Genomic DNA, 17063 nt, shown 5'->3' with positions numbered 1-17063 from the left:
AACTTTCGAAGAACATCTACATCACTTAACAATTTTATTTCAAAAACTACGGGAAGTCAACCTTAAATTGAAACCAACAAAATGCACTTTCGCCGCAAAAGAAGTTAAGTTTTTGGGACATGTCCTGTCAAAAGATGGCATAGCAGTCGACACAACAAAGATAGATGCTGTAAAAACATTTCCAGTTCCACAAAATATAACAGACGTCCGAGCATTTTTAGGACTCGCAAACTATTACAGAAAATTCGTGAAAGGTTTTTCCAAAATAGCTAGCCCATTACACAGACAACTTGTTAAAGGGGCCAAATTTATATGGGACAATGATTGTCAAAATTCATTTGATGAAATAAAGACACTTTTAATCTCAGCTCCAATACTCGCGTTTCCAGACTTTTCAAAAGATTTTATCCTCTATACGGACGCTTCACAGATCGCTATTGGTTACATACTTGGACAAAAAGATCATACAGGCAGAGAACAAGTCATTGCTTATGGGGGACGATCATTACGAGGAGCCGAAAAGAACTATTGTATCAGGGAATATTTAGCTTTAGTTGAAGGAGTAAAGCAATATCATGTTTATTTGGCTAGCCGAAAATTTAGAATATATACAGATCACGAAGCACTTCTACACATCCAGAAGCTTACGAAGGAGAAAAGCACAGGCCGACTTGCAAGATGGGCTATGTTCCTACAAAGCTATGATTATGAAATAATCTACAAAAAGGGAACGGCTAATGGTAACGCTGACGCGTTAAGTAGAAGACCATATGGCACCGAAATAGTTACTATTACAACAGCTACAGTCGAATCCTCAACACAGACAGAAGCCACTTTCATCGAGTTAGACCCATATGCGTCCATTTGCGAAATAACCACAAGTCCAAAAGAAAAAGTCGTAAATGATCAACGGACAGATGAACATTTCAAAGATGTCATTAAATACATATTAGATAAAGAACTACCCGACAAGACCAGACAAGCGAGAAAAACTGTTATTGAATCCCAGGATTATATTATAGACGATGACGTATTATTTCATTTATACTACCCGAAGGGAAAAGGTCACAGAGCGGATAGGATAGTTAAACGATTGGCAGTACCATCAACCCTAAGAGACGATATCCTGAAGTCATACCATGACAGCTTACTCGGTGGACACAATGGCATTGAACGTACTTACCATACAATACGATATAAGTACTATTGGCCTGGTATGTACAACGACATTCAACAGTACGTACAGACGTGTATGCAGTGTCAAAGAGCTAAACCGGACGCCCATAAGCGCCCAACACCACTGCAGCCACTTCCTGTGCTGGACGTATTTAGAAGAGTACACATGGACATCTTAGGACCATTTAGAAAAAGTTCCGGCGACTACACACACGTTCTACTAATAGTCGATTCATTCACAAAATTTATGGAAATACTCCCTATGAAAAATACAGGCGCGAAAGATGTAGCTGACCTTTTTTATAATCAGTGGATATGCCGTTATTCAGCGCCTGATGCGATCCTGACAGACAAAGGACAAAACTTCATGTCGAATATATTGAAAGTGGTTTGCAATATCTTCGAAATCCAAAAGACAAATACAAGTAGTTACAGACCCCAAACAAACAGTACATGCGAACGGAATAACAAGACAATAGTGTCATAGAGTCATTTTAGACCTCATTTTATATTTTTGTGAAAATTTAGTTTTCAGCAAAAAGGAATAAGTTTAAGATATTTTATTTATTTAAAGTCCATTTCGAAACTGCAGTATTGATTAAAAGTATTTTTGTTTTATATTCGTTCATTATTGTTGAAGGAAATCATTTTTATATTCTCGATATATTTAAGATAAAAAGTTCAAATTTGACAGATATTTACTTTGGCATTTGTCACTTCAGATTTTCTAAATGAAAATTTAGTTCAACAGGATGGTGGTCAACTAGGATGTCTGACATATCAATAAACTCCTTATTTTTTATTTTTTCTTGAAGTTTAGAGATCATTTTATTATACAAAGGTCTACCTATTGATTTATAGGTTGCTGTACCATGGTTAACCTGATTAAAACCTGCAACCAAGCACTGTGCAGGAATTATAGCCTAAGCGACATTAATTACAGCATAGGGTACATAAATTATAGCTTACGGTGTAGTTTATATAGCATATGCTGTATTAACTGTAGCATATGCGAAATAATTTACTTTTGACCCTTTCCGTACGCCATAGAGTTGTCTCATCGGCACTCATACCACATCTTCTTCTATCTATATACAACGTAAACCAGACGTTTCTCAGACTGTTTTCTTTTTTTAATAAATCCTTTGCCGCGCGTTGTGTACTGATTGATAACTCAGTCTGGGAGAACAAGATTTATTTCAGTACCAGTTGTAATTAGGTTTGAGCAAACATCCAGTAATTGCAAATACTCTTATGTCGGTGCTTTGTGTCTATTGTCTTAATATTAGTTTTTTTTGTGTGTCTCGTACCGATCTTTTGAGTTAATTTGCTGATTTGTGCAGGTTGTTATTTTATTGAAATGTTAAACCACTGTCCCACTGCTTCGGGATGGGTTGCTCACAAACATGTTGTTGTATTGTTACATCGCTGTCCCAGATTAGGGGGAGCATTGGGATCCCGCTAACATGTTTAACCCCGCCACATTCTGTATGTATGTGCTTGTCCCAAGTCAGGAGCCTGTAATTCAGTGGTTGCCGTTTGTTGCTTTGTTATACATATTGTGTTTCGTTCATTTTTTTGTACATTAATTCGGCCGTTAGTTTTCTCGATTGAATTGTTTTACATTTTTGATTTCGGGGCCTTTTATAGCTGACTATGCGGTGTAGGCTTTGCTTATTGTCGAAGGCCGTACGGTGACTTATAGCTGTTGATTTCTGTGTCATTTGATCTCTTGTGGAGAGTTGTCTCATTTGCAATCATACCACATCTTCGTTTTTATGTCCACCCTGCCATATTCTTTATGTGCCTGTCCCAGGGATGGAGCCTGTAGTTTAGTGGTTGTCGTTGGTTCCTGTCTCGACTCATATTTGATATTTTGTAAATTGTTTTGTTATGTATAATTAGGCTGATAGTTTTTTCGTTTGAATTGTTCACACTTTTCATGTCTACAGTATCAGGTTTTTGTCATTGTTGAAGGCCTTATGATTTTCTACAAAAAGCATTTGTGTACATGACGGCAAAAAGCTCTACAGAGCTTATGTTTGTAGTATTTCATGTAACCCGACTTAAAATAAATTTTTCTTATCTTATCTTATCTTATCTATAATTGCTTACATCCACTTCATATTTGAACTCCGGTGGATAGTTGCCATATTAGCAATCATATTCCATCTCTTCATTTTTAGCTCACCTGGCCCGAAGGGCCAAGTGAGCTTTTCTCATCACTTGGCGTCCGTCGTCCGTCGTCGTCCGTCGTCGTCCGGCGTCGTCCGTCGTCGTCCGTCGTCGTCGTTAACTTTTTACATTTTGAACTTCTTCTAGAGAACCACTGAATGGAATGAAACGAAACATGGCATGAATGTTTCTTATGAGGTGCTGACCAAGTGTTGTTACTTTGTAGCGGATCCATCATCCAAGATGGCCGCCAGCGGAGGACTTAGTTTAACATAGGACCCTATGGGAAATACATACAAATGTCTTCTTTTAGAGAACCACTGATTGGAATGAAACCAAACATGGCATGAATGTTTCTTATGAGGTGCTGACCAAGTGTTGTTACTTTGAAGCCGATCCATTATCCAAGATGGCCGCCAGCGGGGGACTTAGTTTAACATAGGACCCTATGGGAAATACATACAAATGTTTTCTTTTAGAGAACCACTGAATGGAATGAAACCAAACATGGTATGAATGTTCCTTATGAGGTGCTGACCGAGTGTTGTTACTTTGAAGCTGATCCATAATACAAGATGGCCGCCAGCGGGGGACTTAGTTTAACATGGGACCCTATCGGAAATACTTACAAACGTCTTCTTTTAGAGAACTACTGAATGGAATGAAACCAAACATGGCAAGAATGTTCCTTATGAGGTGCTGACCAAGTGTTGTTACTTTGAAGCTGATCCATCATCCAAGATGGCCGCCAGCAGGGGACTTAATTTAACATTGGACCCTATTGGAAATACATACAAATGTCTTCTTTTAGAGAACCACTGAATGCAATGAAACCAAACATGACATGAATGTTCCTTATGAGGTGCTGGCCAAGTGTTGTTTCTATGAAGCCGATCCATAATCTAAGATGGCCGCCAGCAGAGGACTTAGTTTAACATTGGACCCTATTGGAAATACATACAAATGTCTTCTTTTAGAGAACCACTGAATGCAATGAAACCAAACATGACATGAATGTTCCTTATGAGGTGCTGGCCAAGTGTTGTAACGTTGAAGCCGATCGATAATCCATGATGGCCGCCAGCGGGGGACTTAGTTTAACATAGGACCCTATGGGAAATACATACAAATGTCTTCTTTTAGAGAACCACTGAATGGAATGAAACCAAACATGGTATGAATGTTCCTTATGAGGTCCTGACCAAGTGTTGTTACTATGAAGCCGATCCATAATCCAAGATGGCCGCCAGCAGGGGACTTATTTTAACATTGGACCCTATGGGAAATACATACAAATGTCTTCTTTTAGAGAACCACTGAATGGAATGAAACCAAACATGGCATGAATGTTTCTTATGAGGTGCTGACCGAGTGTTGTTACTTTGAAGCCGATCCATAATCCAAGATGGCCGCCAGCAGGGGACTTAGTTTAACATGGGACCCTATGAGAAATACATACAAATGTCTTCTTTTAGAGAACCACATACTGAATGGATTGAAACCAAACATGGCATCAATGTTCCTTATGAGGTGCTGACTAAGTTTTGTTACTTTGAAGCTGATCCTTCATCCATGATGGCCGCCAATGGGGGGACTTCCTTTAACATAAGACCCTATGGGAAATACATACAAATGCTTCTTCTAGATGTGCACTGAATGGAATGAAACCAAAACATGGCATAAATGTTTCTTATGAGGTGCTGATTAAGTGTTGCTACTTTGTTTCCGATTTACTGTTCAAGATGGCCACCAGGATTTTTTATTAAATTACAGGACCAATATTAAACCAAATTTGGCCTCACTCATTATTAGGGTATCTGTTATGATTTTAATCTATTTTTACATGATTTCCAAAACCAAAGTAGAATCAGGTGAGCGACACAGGCTCTTGAGAGCCTCTAGTTATATTATACTAGAACACACCCGCGACATCGCGGATCCGTGACTGAATTAAAGTACCTACGCCTTATTTTAAGCCTGGATTTTAGTACCGTATTCGTATTGTCATCTGATAAAGTCGTGCTGATTATAAGGTGCATAGTTTAAATTTCTGATTTCAAAATCTTTCTGTTTGAACCCGTCCTGGTTTTCTTACCACAACCGGAAACTTCATGTGACAATGATTGAATTTAGTAGTATTAATCCCTGTATATTGACGAAGTTCATATGTGGTTATGACCCGTATATATAGCAAATCCCATATACACTGTTGGGTGGTGCGCCTGACAGGGGCGGAACGTACAGATTAGGTAACAGGTGACATATACAATTGGTATCGGTATCGGTATCGGATTCGACCCGGAACTTATTAATTATCGGTTATTTTAATTATGTGGAAATCAAAAGGGCCTTGAATGGTGTAAGTTTTAATCACCACCATTGTCCTATATTAGTTATATATAAAGTTAAATTCTTTGATTCGTCGTTTTCACGTCATGCCGGCTAACAAATTGGACCTCGTTATTTTAGTATTATAGATACGTGACTTCTAAACTCGTGTTTTCCTGAAAAAGCATGAAATAATTTTCACTGGGCGTTAAAATTAGCAACAAACAATCAATCAATTTAAACTTGTGTTAAATAAGAGGAAAACCATTTGATATTTATTTATTTGTTGGGGTGGGGGACAGAAGGATTTCATATATGAATATGGTTGTCTGGTAAGAGCTGAAAAATAGGCATTATTAGCGACAAATTGAAATGAATGATAATGCCCTCTCTTCCCTTCCCCATCCTTCATCTATAAATTTAAACTGACCACCACGGAATAGCCCAATAGTGTTGAAAGTAGCGTCAAACACCAATCAATCAAAATCCCTTCCCTAGAATATCAAATAATCGTCCCTTAACTGTTATTGTCCGTGTAGTTCTTATATTCATCCAGCTTATCTTCCTACAGGGATGTCCTACTAAGGCTGTCATACCATAAAAACGTGTATAAAACAGCTCACATTCTAATATATCTGCATTCATAAATATATTAATTTCATTTAGACTAAACGACGCCATGTTTGTTATATGCCTCTGCCGTCAACCTATCAAAAAAGAAGAGGTGGAAGAGAGCGAGAAGATCTTCCCAATGCAAAAAAAAAACAGAAATGGACTTCTTCTGGCTCACTTCCGAAGAACAAAAAAAAAAAACGCGCCCCATTGGTATGTTTTAAAAACGCCTTGCACCCTTTTTTCCAAACAAAATGGCATTATTAAATATATAAACATATATATAATCATCAAAATTAAAATGGTATTGTATTTTTATAAGCCCTACTTTATTACATGACCTGGGACTAATGACATCTATCTATAAGTCCTAGCATACATTAATTATTATAATATGAATATGTTTCTTGTTTTAATAACCACATATGATGCTATGCATGAGTCACCATTTATCAGGACATGAATTGGGTTTACATAGAGAGGATAAGGAACGACATCAGAAAATCAATGAAGGATAAAAAACTTAATTCAAATAGTTTTCGGAAGGGTCAAAATTGCTGCAAGTTTTGTTTAATTAACATCGATTTTATATATATCCTTATTGGTCAATCAATTTTTCCCAAATTAAGTTAAGATGGGTGGGGGGGGGGGGGGGGGGAGTAGGGGGTCAGTGAAAAAAAACTATATGAATTAAGTTTTTTTTTATCCTACATTGAACTTTTGATGTCGTCCCTAATGTGCAAAAAAATAGATAAGGGGCGGGACCAAACCTATAGATAACATAATAAAGAAATGATGAAATATACAGAATACGTTGATTGACTTTTGGTTGCCTTATGTCCAGTGGCAAATATGTCACGCATGTTTAGGACAAATATAATAGAGATCAAAGGATAAAGAATAGAGTGAAATGGTAAAAACTAAAAGATATAGAATTATAGAAACGATCTTTGATCTGAAACCCCTACCCTCACACACACACCATAACCATTACTGCCAATACTCACATATATACATCTCTATATCTAAATTTGAACCTACCCCCCCCCCTCCTCTAGACACCGAGGTTTTGGATCCGCCCCTGTTAAATGTGTCTAATTATATACATTTTGTACGGGTCTAGATAATAGCTAAACGTACAATCATATAATTTGTTGGATACCTAATTATATTATATAACGTGTCACAAAATAAACTTGCATACCCCCCTTCCCAATGCAGTATTGAAAAGTAAATCATTTAAAAGTCCTGAAGATAAAATATGTTTTGAAATATGCCCTGCATACTTATTTATGCAAAGACATATAGTAATTATTGAACTACTGTGGGGCTTGAAAAAAAATCTATTTAAGGGATTTGGAGACGAGAACAGTAAAAAAAAAAGCTCAGCAACGAATCCTAAATGTAAAATGATTTGCAGCATAAGACATGAGAGCACATATTATAGATAGTATTAAATATGAAGTTCACGCCTCATATAGTGAAGTCCTATGTCATAGGACTATTCTTGTAACATGGGTTAGTAACTGGTTCCAATTTATCCTGAATTGTCTTTATTAAAGAATTAGTTCCGGAGTATTTATATTTTACAGCTTATGTCTCTACTTGTGGGTTTCTGGTTCTGCTGTCGTAATTAGGTGATTTTTTTTCTACATGTAGTAAAAAAGAGGGAGCTTAGTCCAAATAATTGTAACGTCCTGGATGCTTTTTATTCTTTTTTCATGTGTGCCTTCCTGCAACGTCTCTGAGGATCAAGAAAAGTAAAAAATGATATAGCACTAAAGAACGTCATGATTACATGTATCTGGACTTAGAAGGGGGAGGGGGGCTAGCTATGTATTTTTTTTTTATTTCAATGTGTAGACTATAGGAGTTTCTTCAGAAAAGATTTTCACTGGAGGTGTTTTTGCCATGCACGCAGGCATCTGTTTCTATCGATGAACAAGTTGTGTGTCAAATTAATTATTATTACTTGTCACTCGCATTTTTTGCTCGTCCTGGCCATTATTGGCATTAACAGCCAGTGCACGAATTCGCACGAACGCCAAATTTAGTTAGAGGGGCCATATTCTGACGCGTTTTTTAATTCTTGGTCACTCAAATTTAGAAAGAAAGGGGAGAAATCCAAACAATTACCGACCAATCACAAACGTTGTTGCAAATTTGACCTTATGACGTCAAAGAATTTCCCATAATGCAATTATTGCATATAAATAAAAAAAACTACTATACCAATTGAATAAAAAATATTGCATTCAAATGACATTTTATACCAATTGAATAAAAAATATTGCATTTGAACGAAAATTATACCATTTGAATGAAAAATTATACCATTGAATGAAAAATTATACCATCTGAATAAAAAATATTGCCTTTAAATGAAAAAAATATACCATTCAAATAAAAAAATATTGCATTTAAACGAAGAAATATACCAATTAAATAGGAAATATTGCATTTAAATGAAAAATATCAAATTTTTGCAACCAATACATTGCCATACTCGTTCAAGAAATTTATTAATGGACAAGAATGAGTTTTAATGGCGAAATATTTTTTTTAAAGAAGCTGTCTTTTAATAATGTTGAACTGTATCAGGAGTTTCAAGAAATTTATGGAAAAATGAGTAGAGACTATGCAAAAACCAGTCTAATTTTCGAAGCCTACTTTTGTAAATTTGTATTTATATTTTATGTAATTCCGGTGATGTTGGAGACGAGTTTCATTGTGTTTAAAAATGTTCCGCAATGGACAAATAAGTAAACAAACGCTGTTAAAAGGGGGTTTGATCCCCAAGGACGCCACATTTTGCAATGAATTCGATCTATATTTTATAACGTTTTCAAATGAAATGAATTGATGAAAATTTCCCGACTTTGAGAAAATTTCTCAATTGGTTTCAACATTTTTGCAAAAACAATATATGTTTATGTTTTTTTTTTAAAGGAAAGAATTTTCGTTTGTTTGCCAAGTTTATTTGTATGTGATTATTACCATCATTAATCACTCCTAATTATTTAAGATCAAAGGACCTAATCAACATGATAACTGGTATTGAATATGATCATCGGTCATGCATAACATATCCCAAATAACGGATCGTGCCGAGAAAAACTTAAATAACTTCTCAAATATTGAATTAATTTTATCAAAACAAAAATTACAAGATCAAAAATTAAACTATCGAAAGCATACCCTCAACGCTCACTAAAACATCTAGTTCATGTTCTGATAGCACTTTTTATGTCCTGAGTGCACTCAGAAGGTCCTGAGCGGTTTTTAGACGTACCGGTCTGAAACAGTCTTAACCCGTTCTCGACCTGTACTCGACCAATACTTGACTAGCTCTCGACCTATTTTTTCAGTCTGAACCATACTCGACCAAAGATCTGAACAGTACTCGACCAGTCTGAACTATACTCGATCAAAAAACCTCTACTTTTTATAATTTTGATTGTTAAAATAACTTTCTTTTTAACTGATATGACAACAGCCACAATAAAATAAAGATATATAATATATAAAAAGATTTTTACATCCTTACATTATTCTCAGATTTATCAAATCGAGATACAAAAATGTAGTTAAATTATCTAATTTTAAAGACTGAGTCTTGTTAAATAAAAAGACTTTTTTTTTTATCTGAAAACCACACCTATACTGAGGGTAATAAAACCTTGTTCAGGTGTTTTTTTGTTTGGCATGTGTTTTTTTTTTAAACAAAACTTGATTTTCCTAAATTCCTTAATAAAAACTACATAGGTTTCATGGTTACATACAATAGTTAAAACTATCTATTTAATGAGGTAACAACAGCCAACAAAATCACTGACAATGTTTAACTTTATATCAAAAATATATCTATTCTCATTATAATTTGAGATATATATATATATTTTAAAAAGGGATAAAAAATTAAAATAATGAATAATTTTTTTCTTCTGATTAGGGTTAAATTATAAAGTAATACACCTGCTTGGGTCACATTGATTAAAAAGATCACATCTGGTCAGAGAGTAATTTTTTTTAAATAACATCCATTGAAAATTACAACATCCTGTAAAACTGAAATCACAAGGCCTTTTGAATTCTGAATCACTAGATAAGTAATACACAAGTTTAAGAAAAACATTAGTTTCTTTTTACCTGTAAAACACACCTGTACTAAGGTAATTAAACCGGATTTAAGTGCTTCTTGTATGCCAAGTCTTTAATTTTTAAAAAATGTATTTAAATTTAATTAATTTAAATTTCTACTGCAACTTTGGAATACATTTCCTTTTTTAAAAGGTTATCAAGGATTGCTACGAAAGTTTTATCATTATTATTATATTAAATTCTTGGTTTTTACAAAACAAAGGTGTCAATGTTAACATTTATTAAGTTGCTTTATATACTATTTTATATATATTTTGATAAAAAAAAAAATTGAATAACATTTGAGATATTTGAATAATGGTTGAAAGTTCTAGTATTTTTTATGTACATAAAGCAATGTGAACATGATATCATTTATATAAAAATTCGTTTAACGAAAACTTAATTTATTACATGATATTTTTTAATCCAACCAGAAATTACTTCCTTTGATCATCTTGTTTTATTTTTATTTTAAATGTGATATACATTGTATATATATATGTATGTATAACAGTTCCTAAATTGATGAAATACAATAGATAGATACAAAAACAGGTCTAAGTTGGTTAAGACTTGGTCGAGTATGGTTCAGACTAGGTCGAGCATGGTTCAGACTTGGTGGAGAATGGTTAAGACTAAGTCGAGTATGGTTCAGACTCGTATAAAATGGTTAAGTACTGGTCGAGTAAAGGTCGAGCACAAGTTCAGACTGTTAAGTACAGGTCAGACTACAGTCGAGTAATATCAAGTAAATTTCAGACCAATTCAGACTGGTCGAGTACAGATATAGGCCATTAAATGTATAAGTGTTACTTGAGCTACACGTATTAATGAGGCATGCAACCGTCTGCTGTATAATTTCTATCTAAATTTGTATTATAAGTGTTACTTGAGCTACACAACCATGTTACTGAAGCATGCAATCGTCTACTGTACATTTAAATTTTTATAAGTGTTACTTGAGCTCCACAATCATGTTACTGAGGCATGCAATCGTCTACTTTATATCTAAATTTATATAAGTGTTGCATGAGATACACGTGTTACTGAGGCATGAAACCGTCTGCTTTATATTTAAATTTGTATAAGTGTTACTTGAGGTACACGTGTTACTGAGGCATGCAGCCGTCTACTGTATATTTAAATTTGCATACGTGTTACTTGAGCTACACAATCATGTTACTGAGGCATGCAATCGTCTACTTTATATTTAAATTTGTGTAAGTGTTACTTGAGCTACACGTGTTACTGAGGCATGAAACCGTCTGCTTTATATTTAAATTTGTATAGGTGTTACTTGAGTTACACGTGTTACTGAGGCCTTCGACTGTCTACTTTATATTCAAATTTGTATAAGTGTTACATGAGATACACACGTTACTATAAGGCATGCAACCGTCTACTATATATTTAAATTTGTACAAGTATTACTTGAACTACACAGTCATGTTACTGAGGCATACAACCGTCTACTTTATATTTAAATTTGTATAAGTGCTACTTTTTTGTGTCGTTAGGTTGTTGTTTATACCTTAGAGGTGGTACAGTACTGGGAGTCTGAATCTTTAAACTTAAACTATGAGCTACACATAATCATATCAAATGTATTGCTGCTTTGTGAATATTTCAAATTTCGAATATTCATTCAACGAGGTAATTATCGGTATTGCAATTGCTTAAACAGAGGAAATCCTTCTATCTGAAAATGACGATAAATCAATGAGCTATACCTATATGCTTTGAGTTTGGTGGATTGATGTTTTAACCAACAGTCGGTCTTTCATTTTTGTGCTAACTACTCACTCCTTCTGGTCACTATGTTTTGGACTCATATGAAAAGGGGTTACAAGCTAGGGGCGTTTGTACATCGGTAGTATATGATAAAAAAATATTTTACACTCTCTTTTCCATATCGGCCCGGGTATCATCCATAACGTCAGAGGCGGATTTAGAGGGGCAGGGTGCCCGGGGCTCCCCTTTCGTGGGAAAAATTTGGTTGATTATTTAGGGAATTACTGAAGCATGACTAAGCGGGCCCCCTCTTATGGCAGTCAGTGGGCCCCCCCTTATGAAAATTTCTGGATCCGCCACTGAACGTCTCAGGCTGATATAGGGGTCTCGGGATGATACCGGGGGCGATATGGAAAAGGCCATGAATTAATCTGTATAAAATGTACTGACCATCAGGAATCTTGATCACTGTATTGCCGTAGGCATGGTTAGCGGGTACAGTTATTTTCCGATACTCTCCAGGGCACATCCCAATCATGGCGTTCTCTAATGCTTTCAGTATTTGATTTTTTCCCAGACGAATAGTCATTGGTTCCCTCTCTTTACCTGTTTTACTAAGTGAGAAAGTTAACTCAATAATGCATTATTTCACTGATTAAGACGATGTATTATTTAATAATTGTTCTTGTTTTTATGCCTTTTATGTTAATATCCGTCAAACATTGAGATTAAGGCCAACTCATCGCCGTTTATAATATTATTCCTTTCTTAACCACACAATGGTCACATGTTTCTTGTAACCGATCTTATTGTATATCCATTATGATCGAAGATGTGCATGTTATTACAGTTCTTATACTGTCGTTATATGGTAGAATATGCAAATGATTTTTTTTAACTTATACTATATCTCAAACCTGCGACAAAAGTTTTTAAACCTCATTTCACGCATGCCCAAAATAAATTTCCACATGGATTTCATACATTGTCTGTTTTGAATAACATCTGGGCTTATTGTTCATCTAGCTGATTCTCAGTCGTTTGTTATCTTTTATCATTATTGCTCTAAACTTTAATTGTGACTCACAGGTTGTCGTTATCTTACCTTCTCAAAGGTAAAACACATTTTATATAATATACCAGTGTATGTAATGTGCGAATCCTGAAATGTCATTTTTTTTACTGTATCCGTGATGAATTTCTGATGTAGAATGATAAATAAACAGACGACAAAGTCATGCTTTTTTAATAAAATAATAAAAAATGTATAATGTGTACTGTTTTTATAAATTCATGATATAGGTATGAGATGCGGACGGGTTTTCATCGCGTCTACAGCCATCCAGGTGCAAATTTGATAAACAAATAGATAAATGTTAAGAATAGTTCACGAACAGATAGTGCAAGATATTTAAAATTAGCAGTTAAGTTTCATTTGCAGAAAAATGTTCCTTTTAACATAATTATTAATGTTGTATGACTTAAAACAGGTTTTGTTATTCAGCTTGTTGATATTGAATCAAATTCCACTATGCTGTTTTCGTTATGCGATTCATGTTTCCTGTCGAATAATGATACTAGACTTTCATTTTCACTATATGGGTGATACATTTTTATTGTACATGCGATGCATTTTTCACAGAAGGAAATTAATTAATTTTGCATTATATAAAGTCATAATTCAGCCGACTCTCTAACAAAATTTATGGTGTCAGAAGGATTGATTATATATACATACTTAGTGAGTGAAAGTCTGTGGTAATTTATCAATATATTCCTTAAAAATTGCATTTATTGTTAATATAGTCAATTCTATTCTCTCTAATAATTTGTCCAGATCCAGATCAATATGTAGGATAAAATGTATCTATTCCTATGATACGCCATCATTAAATACATATATCTTGGACAGTTAAGCCAATCAACGTCACCGAAAAAGCAAAGTTTCTGTTTCGGTCTAAATCTACATCGCATACTAATAAATTAAACGTTATTAGAGCTATTTTCCTAATGCTTGTAGTTAAAAGGTATGATTTGCTTGCTTGCTTTGTTTGTTTAAATGTTTGCTTAAGCATTGTAATTAAGATTGAGCAAACATTTATACAAACAACGCAAGCAAGCCACCCAAACCTTTAAACTACAAGCATTAGGAAAATCGCCCTAATTGATGATTTTAGATTAAAAAAAACATTCACAAAACGATCTTCATTTCACGATTGAATGAGTGGAAGCGTTTTCATCTTGCACAAACAATTGACACTTGGATGACTGGCTAATTGATATTTATCATGCTATTGTGTATTGTGATACATCGGATAAAGTAAAAAAAAAGTTCGAGCAACAGTCGAGTCACATTAATTTATGTTTTAATTTCTAATAAGTCGGTTTTACAAATAAGCAAATACGCAATTGTAAGATTACAAGGAAATATTGAAAACTGTTTATTGTTACATGTTTAACTGGTTCTATACCAAGTACAGTTGATTCCGGAATTAATTTTCGAGATGTTGGTAGATAGACCGTTCTTATATTTTCAGAAAAGACTAATTGATGCACTGTTCAGTTAAGTATTCAATGTTAACGAAAACCAAGTTTACTGATCCTGGCAGCATTGTATATCATTTATATTACATGAACACCATATGACTATTTTTAATAGACAGGTCTGTGAATTTATGGTAAACATCGCGAAACAAACACTCTGTGTAACTCAAACTTAATTAAACTACAAATATAGCATAGTTGGCTGGCTTTTTCACTAAATGCGACCGTGTATTTTGTGATTTGTTGTTGTTAAAATACATAATGCGAATGAGAAACCCGTATTTTTAATTATTTTTGAAGACATTGGCCTGAAAAACTGACTTCGGAATTTTGACACTGTACGATTCATTCTCTTTGTAGTTTGTGTACTTTCTTTTGCACCGTTCGTTGTACATTCTTGTACTATTCGTTGTTCAAAAGCCTATCAATATGGTAGAAATATGTATGTCACGGCGTGACAAAATTTCAAAGCTTTTTTAAGCGAGTTCTAAACGTTAAAGGAAAATTCGCCGTAGAAATACTTTATATTCATGGATGTTCTGCTCCAGTAAACTTTCGGATCCAAGACAAGCTAATAGCAAACTCACCAACTATATTTGAATATGCATGATATGAGCGTAGTTGTACCCGTGTATACTGCTACGACTAGCTTGCATGTCAAATTGTAAATATCATCAAAGTCATTTAAAAACTATTTTCAGATGTTGCATGTCTAGTTAACATAAAATAACAATGAAAACTCATCGCACCTAAAAAAATTCCACATCAGAAATGATTGCACTTACAGTGATAATTCATCGCATCTATAGTTAAAATGAATCGCATTAAGTAATTAATATTATGGATTCTACTGCTTTATTTACACTTTTTTGGACTTTAATCCTGTTATTATACATTAAAAAGTTATATTCTAATGAAATTGTGTTAAAACATACATTCAAATCAATTATTTTTTATTTTCAAAAAGTAAACAAACGCAGTTTTTCCCATCATCCTTTATTCTACAATAGACATACTCGCATACAACGGTGAAAATGAACTAACTGGATTCGCACTTTATATACACTGTATACTGAGTGCAAAAAGAAACGCAACAAATCATATTCATAACCCCCATTTACCCCTTTTGGAATGAAAATACAATTTCTCCTTTTAAGTATTCTTCGAACATTTGCCTACATATTACTCGAAAAGTTTGGTCTATCATGAATTTCTTTCAGATACTCAACTTTCATTAAGTCTCATTAAAATCAATCGTAAAATCACGGGGTTACATTAAAAATTTATCACAATGGACTAAATGTCTGGGAAAACATTATTTATTTATTAGTTGTATTGGCTTTGAGTGAGTACTCTTTTGTTCGGTGCTTAGTGTCTTTTGTTTTTGTGTTAGTTGTTTTTGTGTCTCGAACTGATCTTTTGAGTTAAGCAAATTGCAATTGATTTTTACTGTTTGTTCTTATGTTGTGTTGTAACACCGTAGTCAGGTTAGGGAAGGGTTGAGCTCTCACAAACATGTTTAACACCGCAACATTCTGCAAGTGCCTGTCTCAAGTCAGGAGCCTGTATTGCAATGATTGTCGTTGGTCCAGGTTTGTCATATTTGTTTTTCGTTAATTTCGTTTGAATTGTTTAGCAATTTTCATGTCGGGGCCTTTTACAGCCGACTGTACAGTATGAGGTTTTCTTAGTGTTGAAGGCATACAATTGCCTACTACCACTTCATTTCAATTCTGTTGGATAGATGTCTCATTGGCAATCATACCACATCCCCTCATCCTTATATATATATCCAAATAAAGTTTCCTGAAGTCACAAACAACTTCCACCACCTGAACATCTAAAGTTAATCCACTACTGATGCAATATTTTATTGAACAATGATGATATAATTAGGAATTGTATGCATGTATTTTAGTTATAAAGAATAAAAGTATGGACAAACGTTGGGAAGGGGATGAAATTTTCAAATCTTTAGAAGGGGTCTTCAATTTTTTCAAGGTGGAGACATGACAGAAATAAGAGAAATTACAATGTTTCCTCCCAAGTGCCCCCAAATAAAGAAAACGACCAGTCCCTGTGTATATTTGACTGTAAATTTTGCATAAATAAGTATCTAAATAATAACTTGTACTTGTTGGAACCACCCCTTTCTTTTACGACCAATGCTTGTGAATGGGGACATATGGTTGTAACCCCCCTTTATCCTGGGTTGGGAACTCCCCCTTTTAAAAATGGCTGGATCTGCCCCTGTTTCATATATCATGTAATATATAAATGTGTAAATCAACTTTTTATTCCTGCTTTACGGGGAAGTATTTCAATTGTCCTGGTTATGATTCAACCGGAAAATG

General features: G+C 34.4%; 1 protein-coding gene across 2 annotated transcripts in view; it reads right to left on the bottom strand.

Moving 5' to 3' along the window:
* LOC127726049 (peptidyl-prolyl cis-trans isomerase FKBP7-like) overlaps nucleotides 1-17063 on the bottom strand; it is a 30210-nt gene that overhangs the window by 12054 nt on the left and 1093 nt on the right. The window contains exon 2 of one of the 2 annotated variants that reach the window (XM_052233377.1): nucleotides 12616-12779. In XM_052233377.1, coding sequence (XP_052089337.1) covers nucleotides 12616-12779 — 164 coding nt within the window. Of the gene's footprint in view, nucleotides 1-12615; nucleotides 13089-17063 lie in introns of those variants that run through there. The other variant, XM_052233378.1, reaches the window with a different exon arrangement.

The sequence above is a fragment of the Mytilus californianus genome, unplaced genomic scaffold, assembly GCF_021869535.1.
Source record: "Mytilus californianus isolate M0D057914Y unplaced genomic scaffold, xbMytCali1.0.p SCAF_16, whole genome shotgun sequence".
Classification (NCBI taxonomy): Eukaryota; Metazoa; Mollusca; class Bivalvia; order Mytilida; family Mytilidae; genus Mytilus; species Mytilus californianus.
The sequence above is the reverse complement of the archived record's forward strand: the minus strand, read 5'-3'. Positions and strand labels throughout refer to the sequence as shown.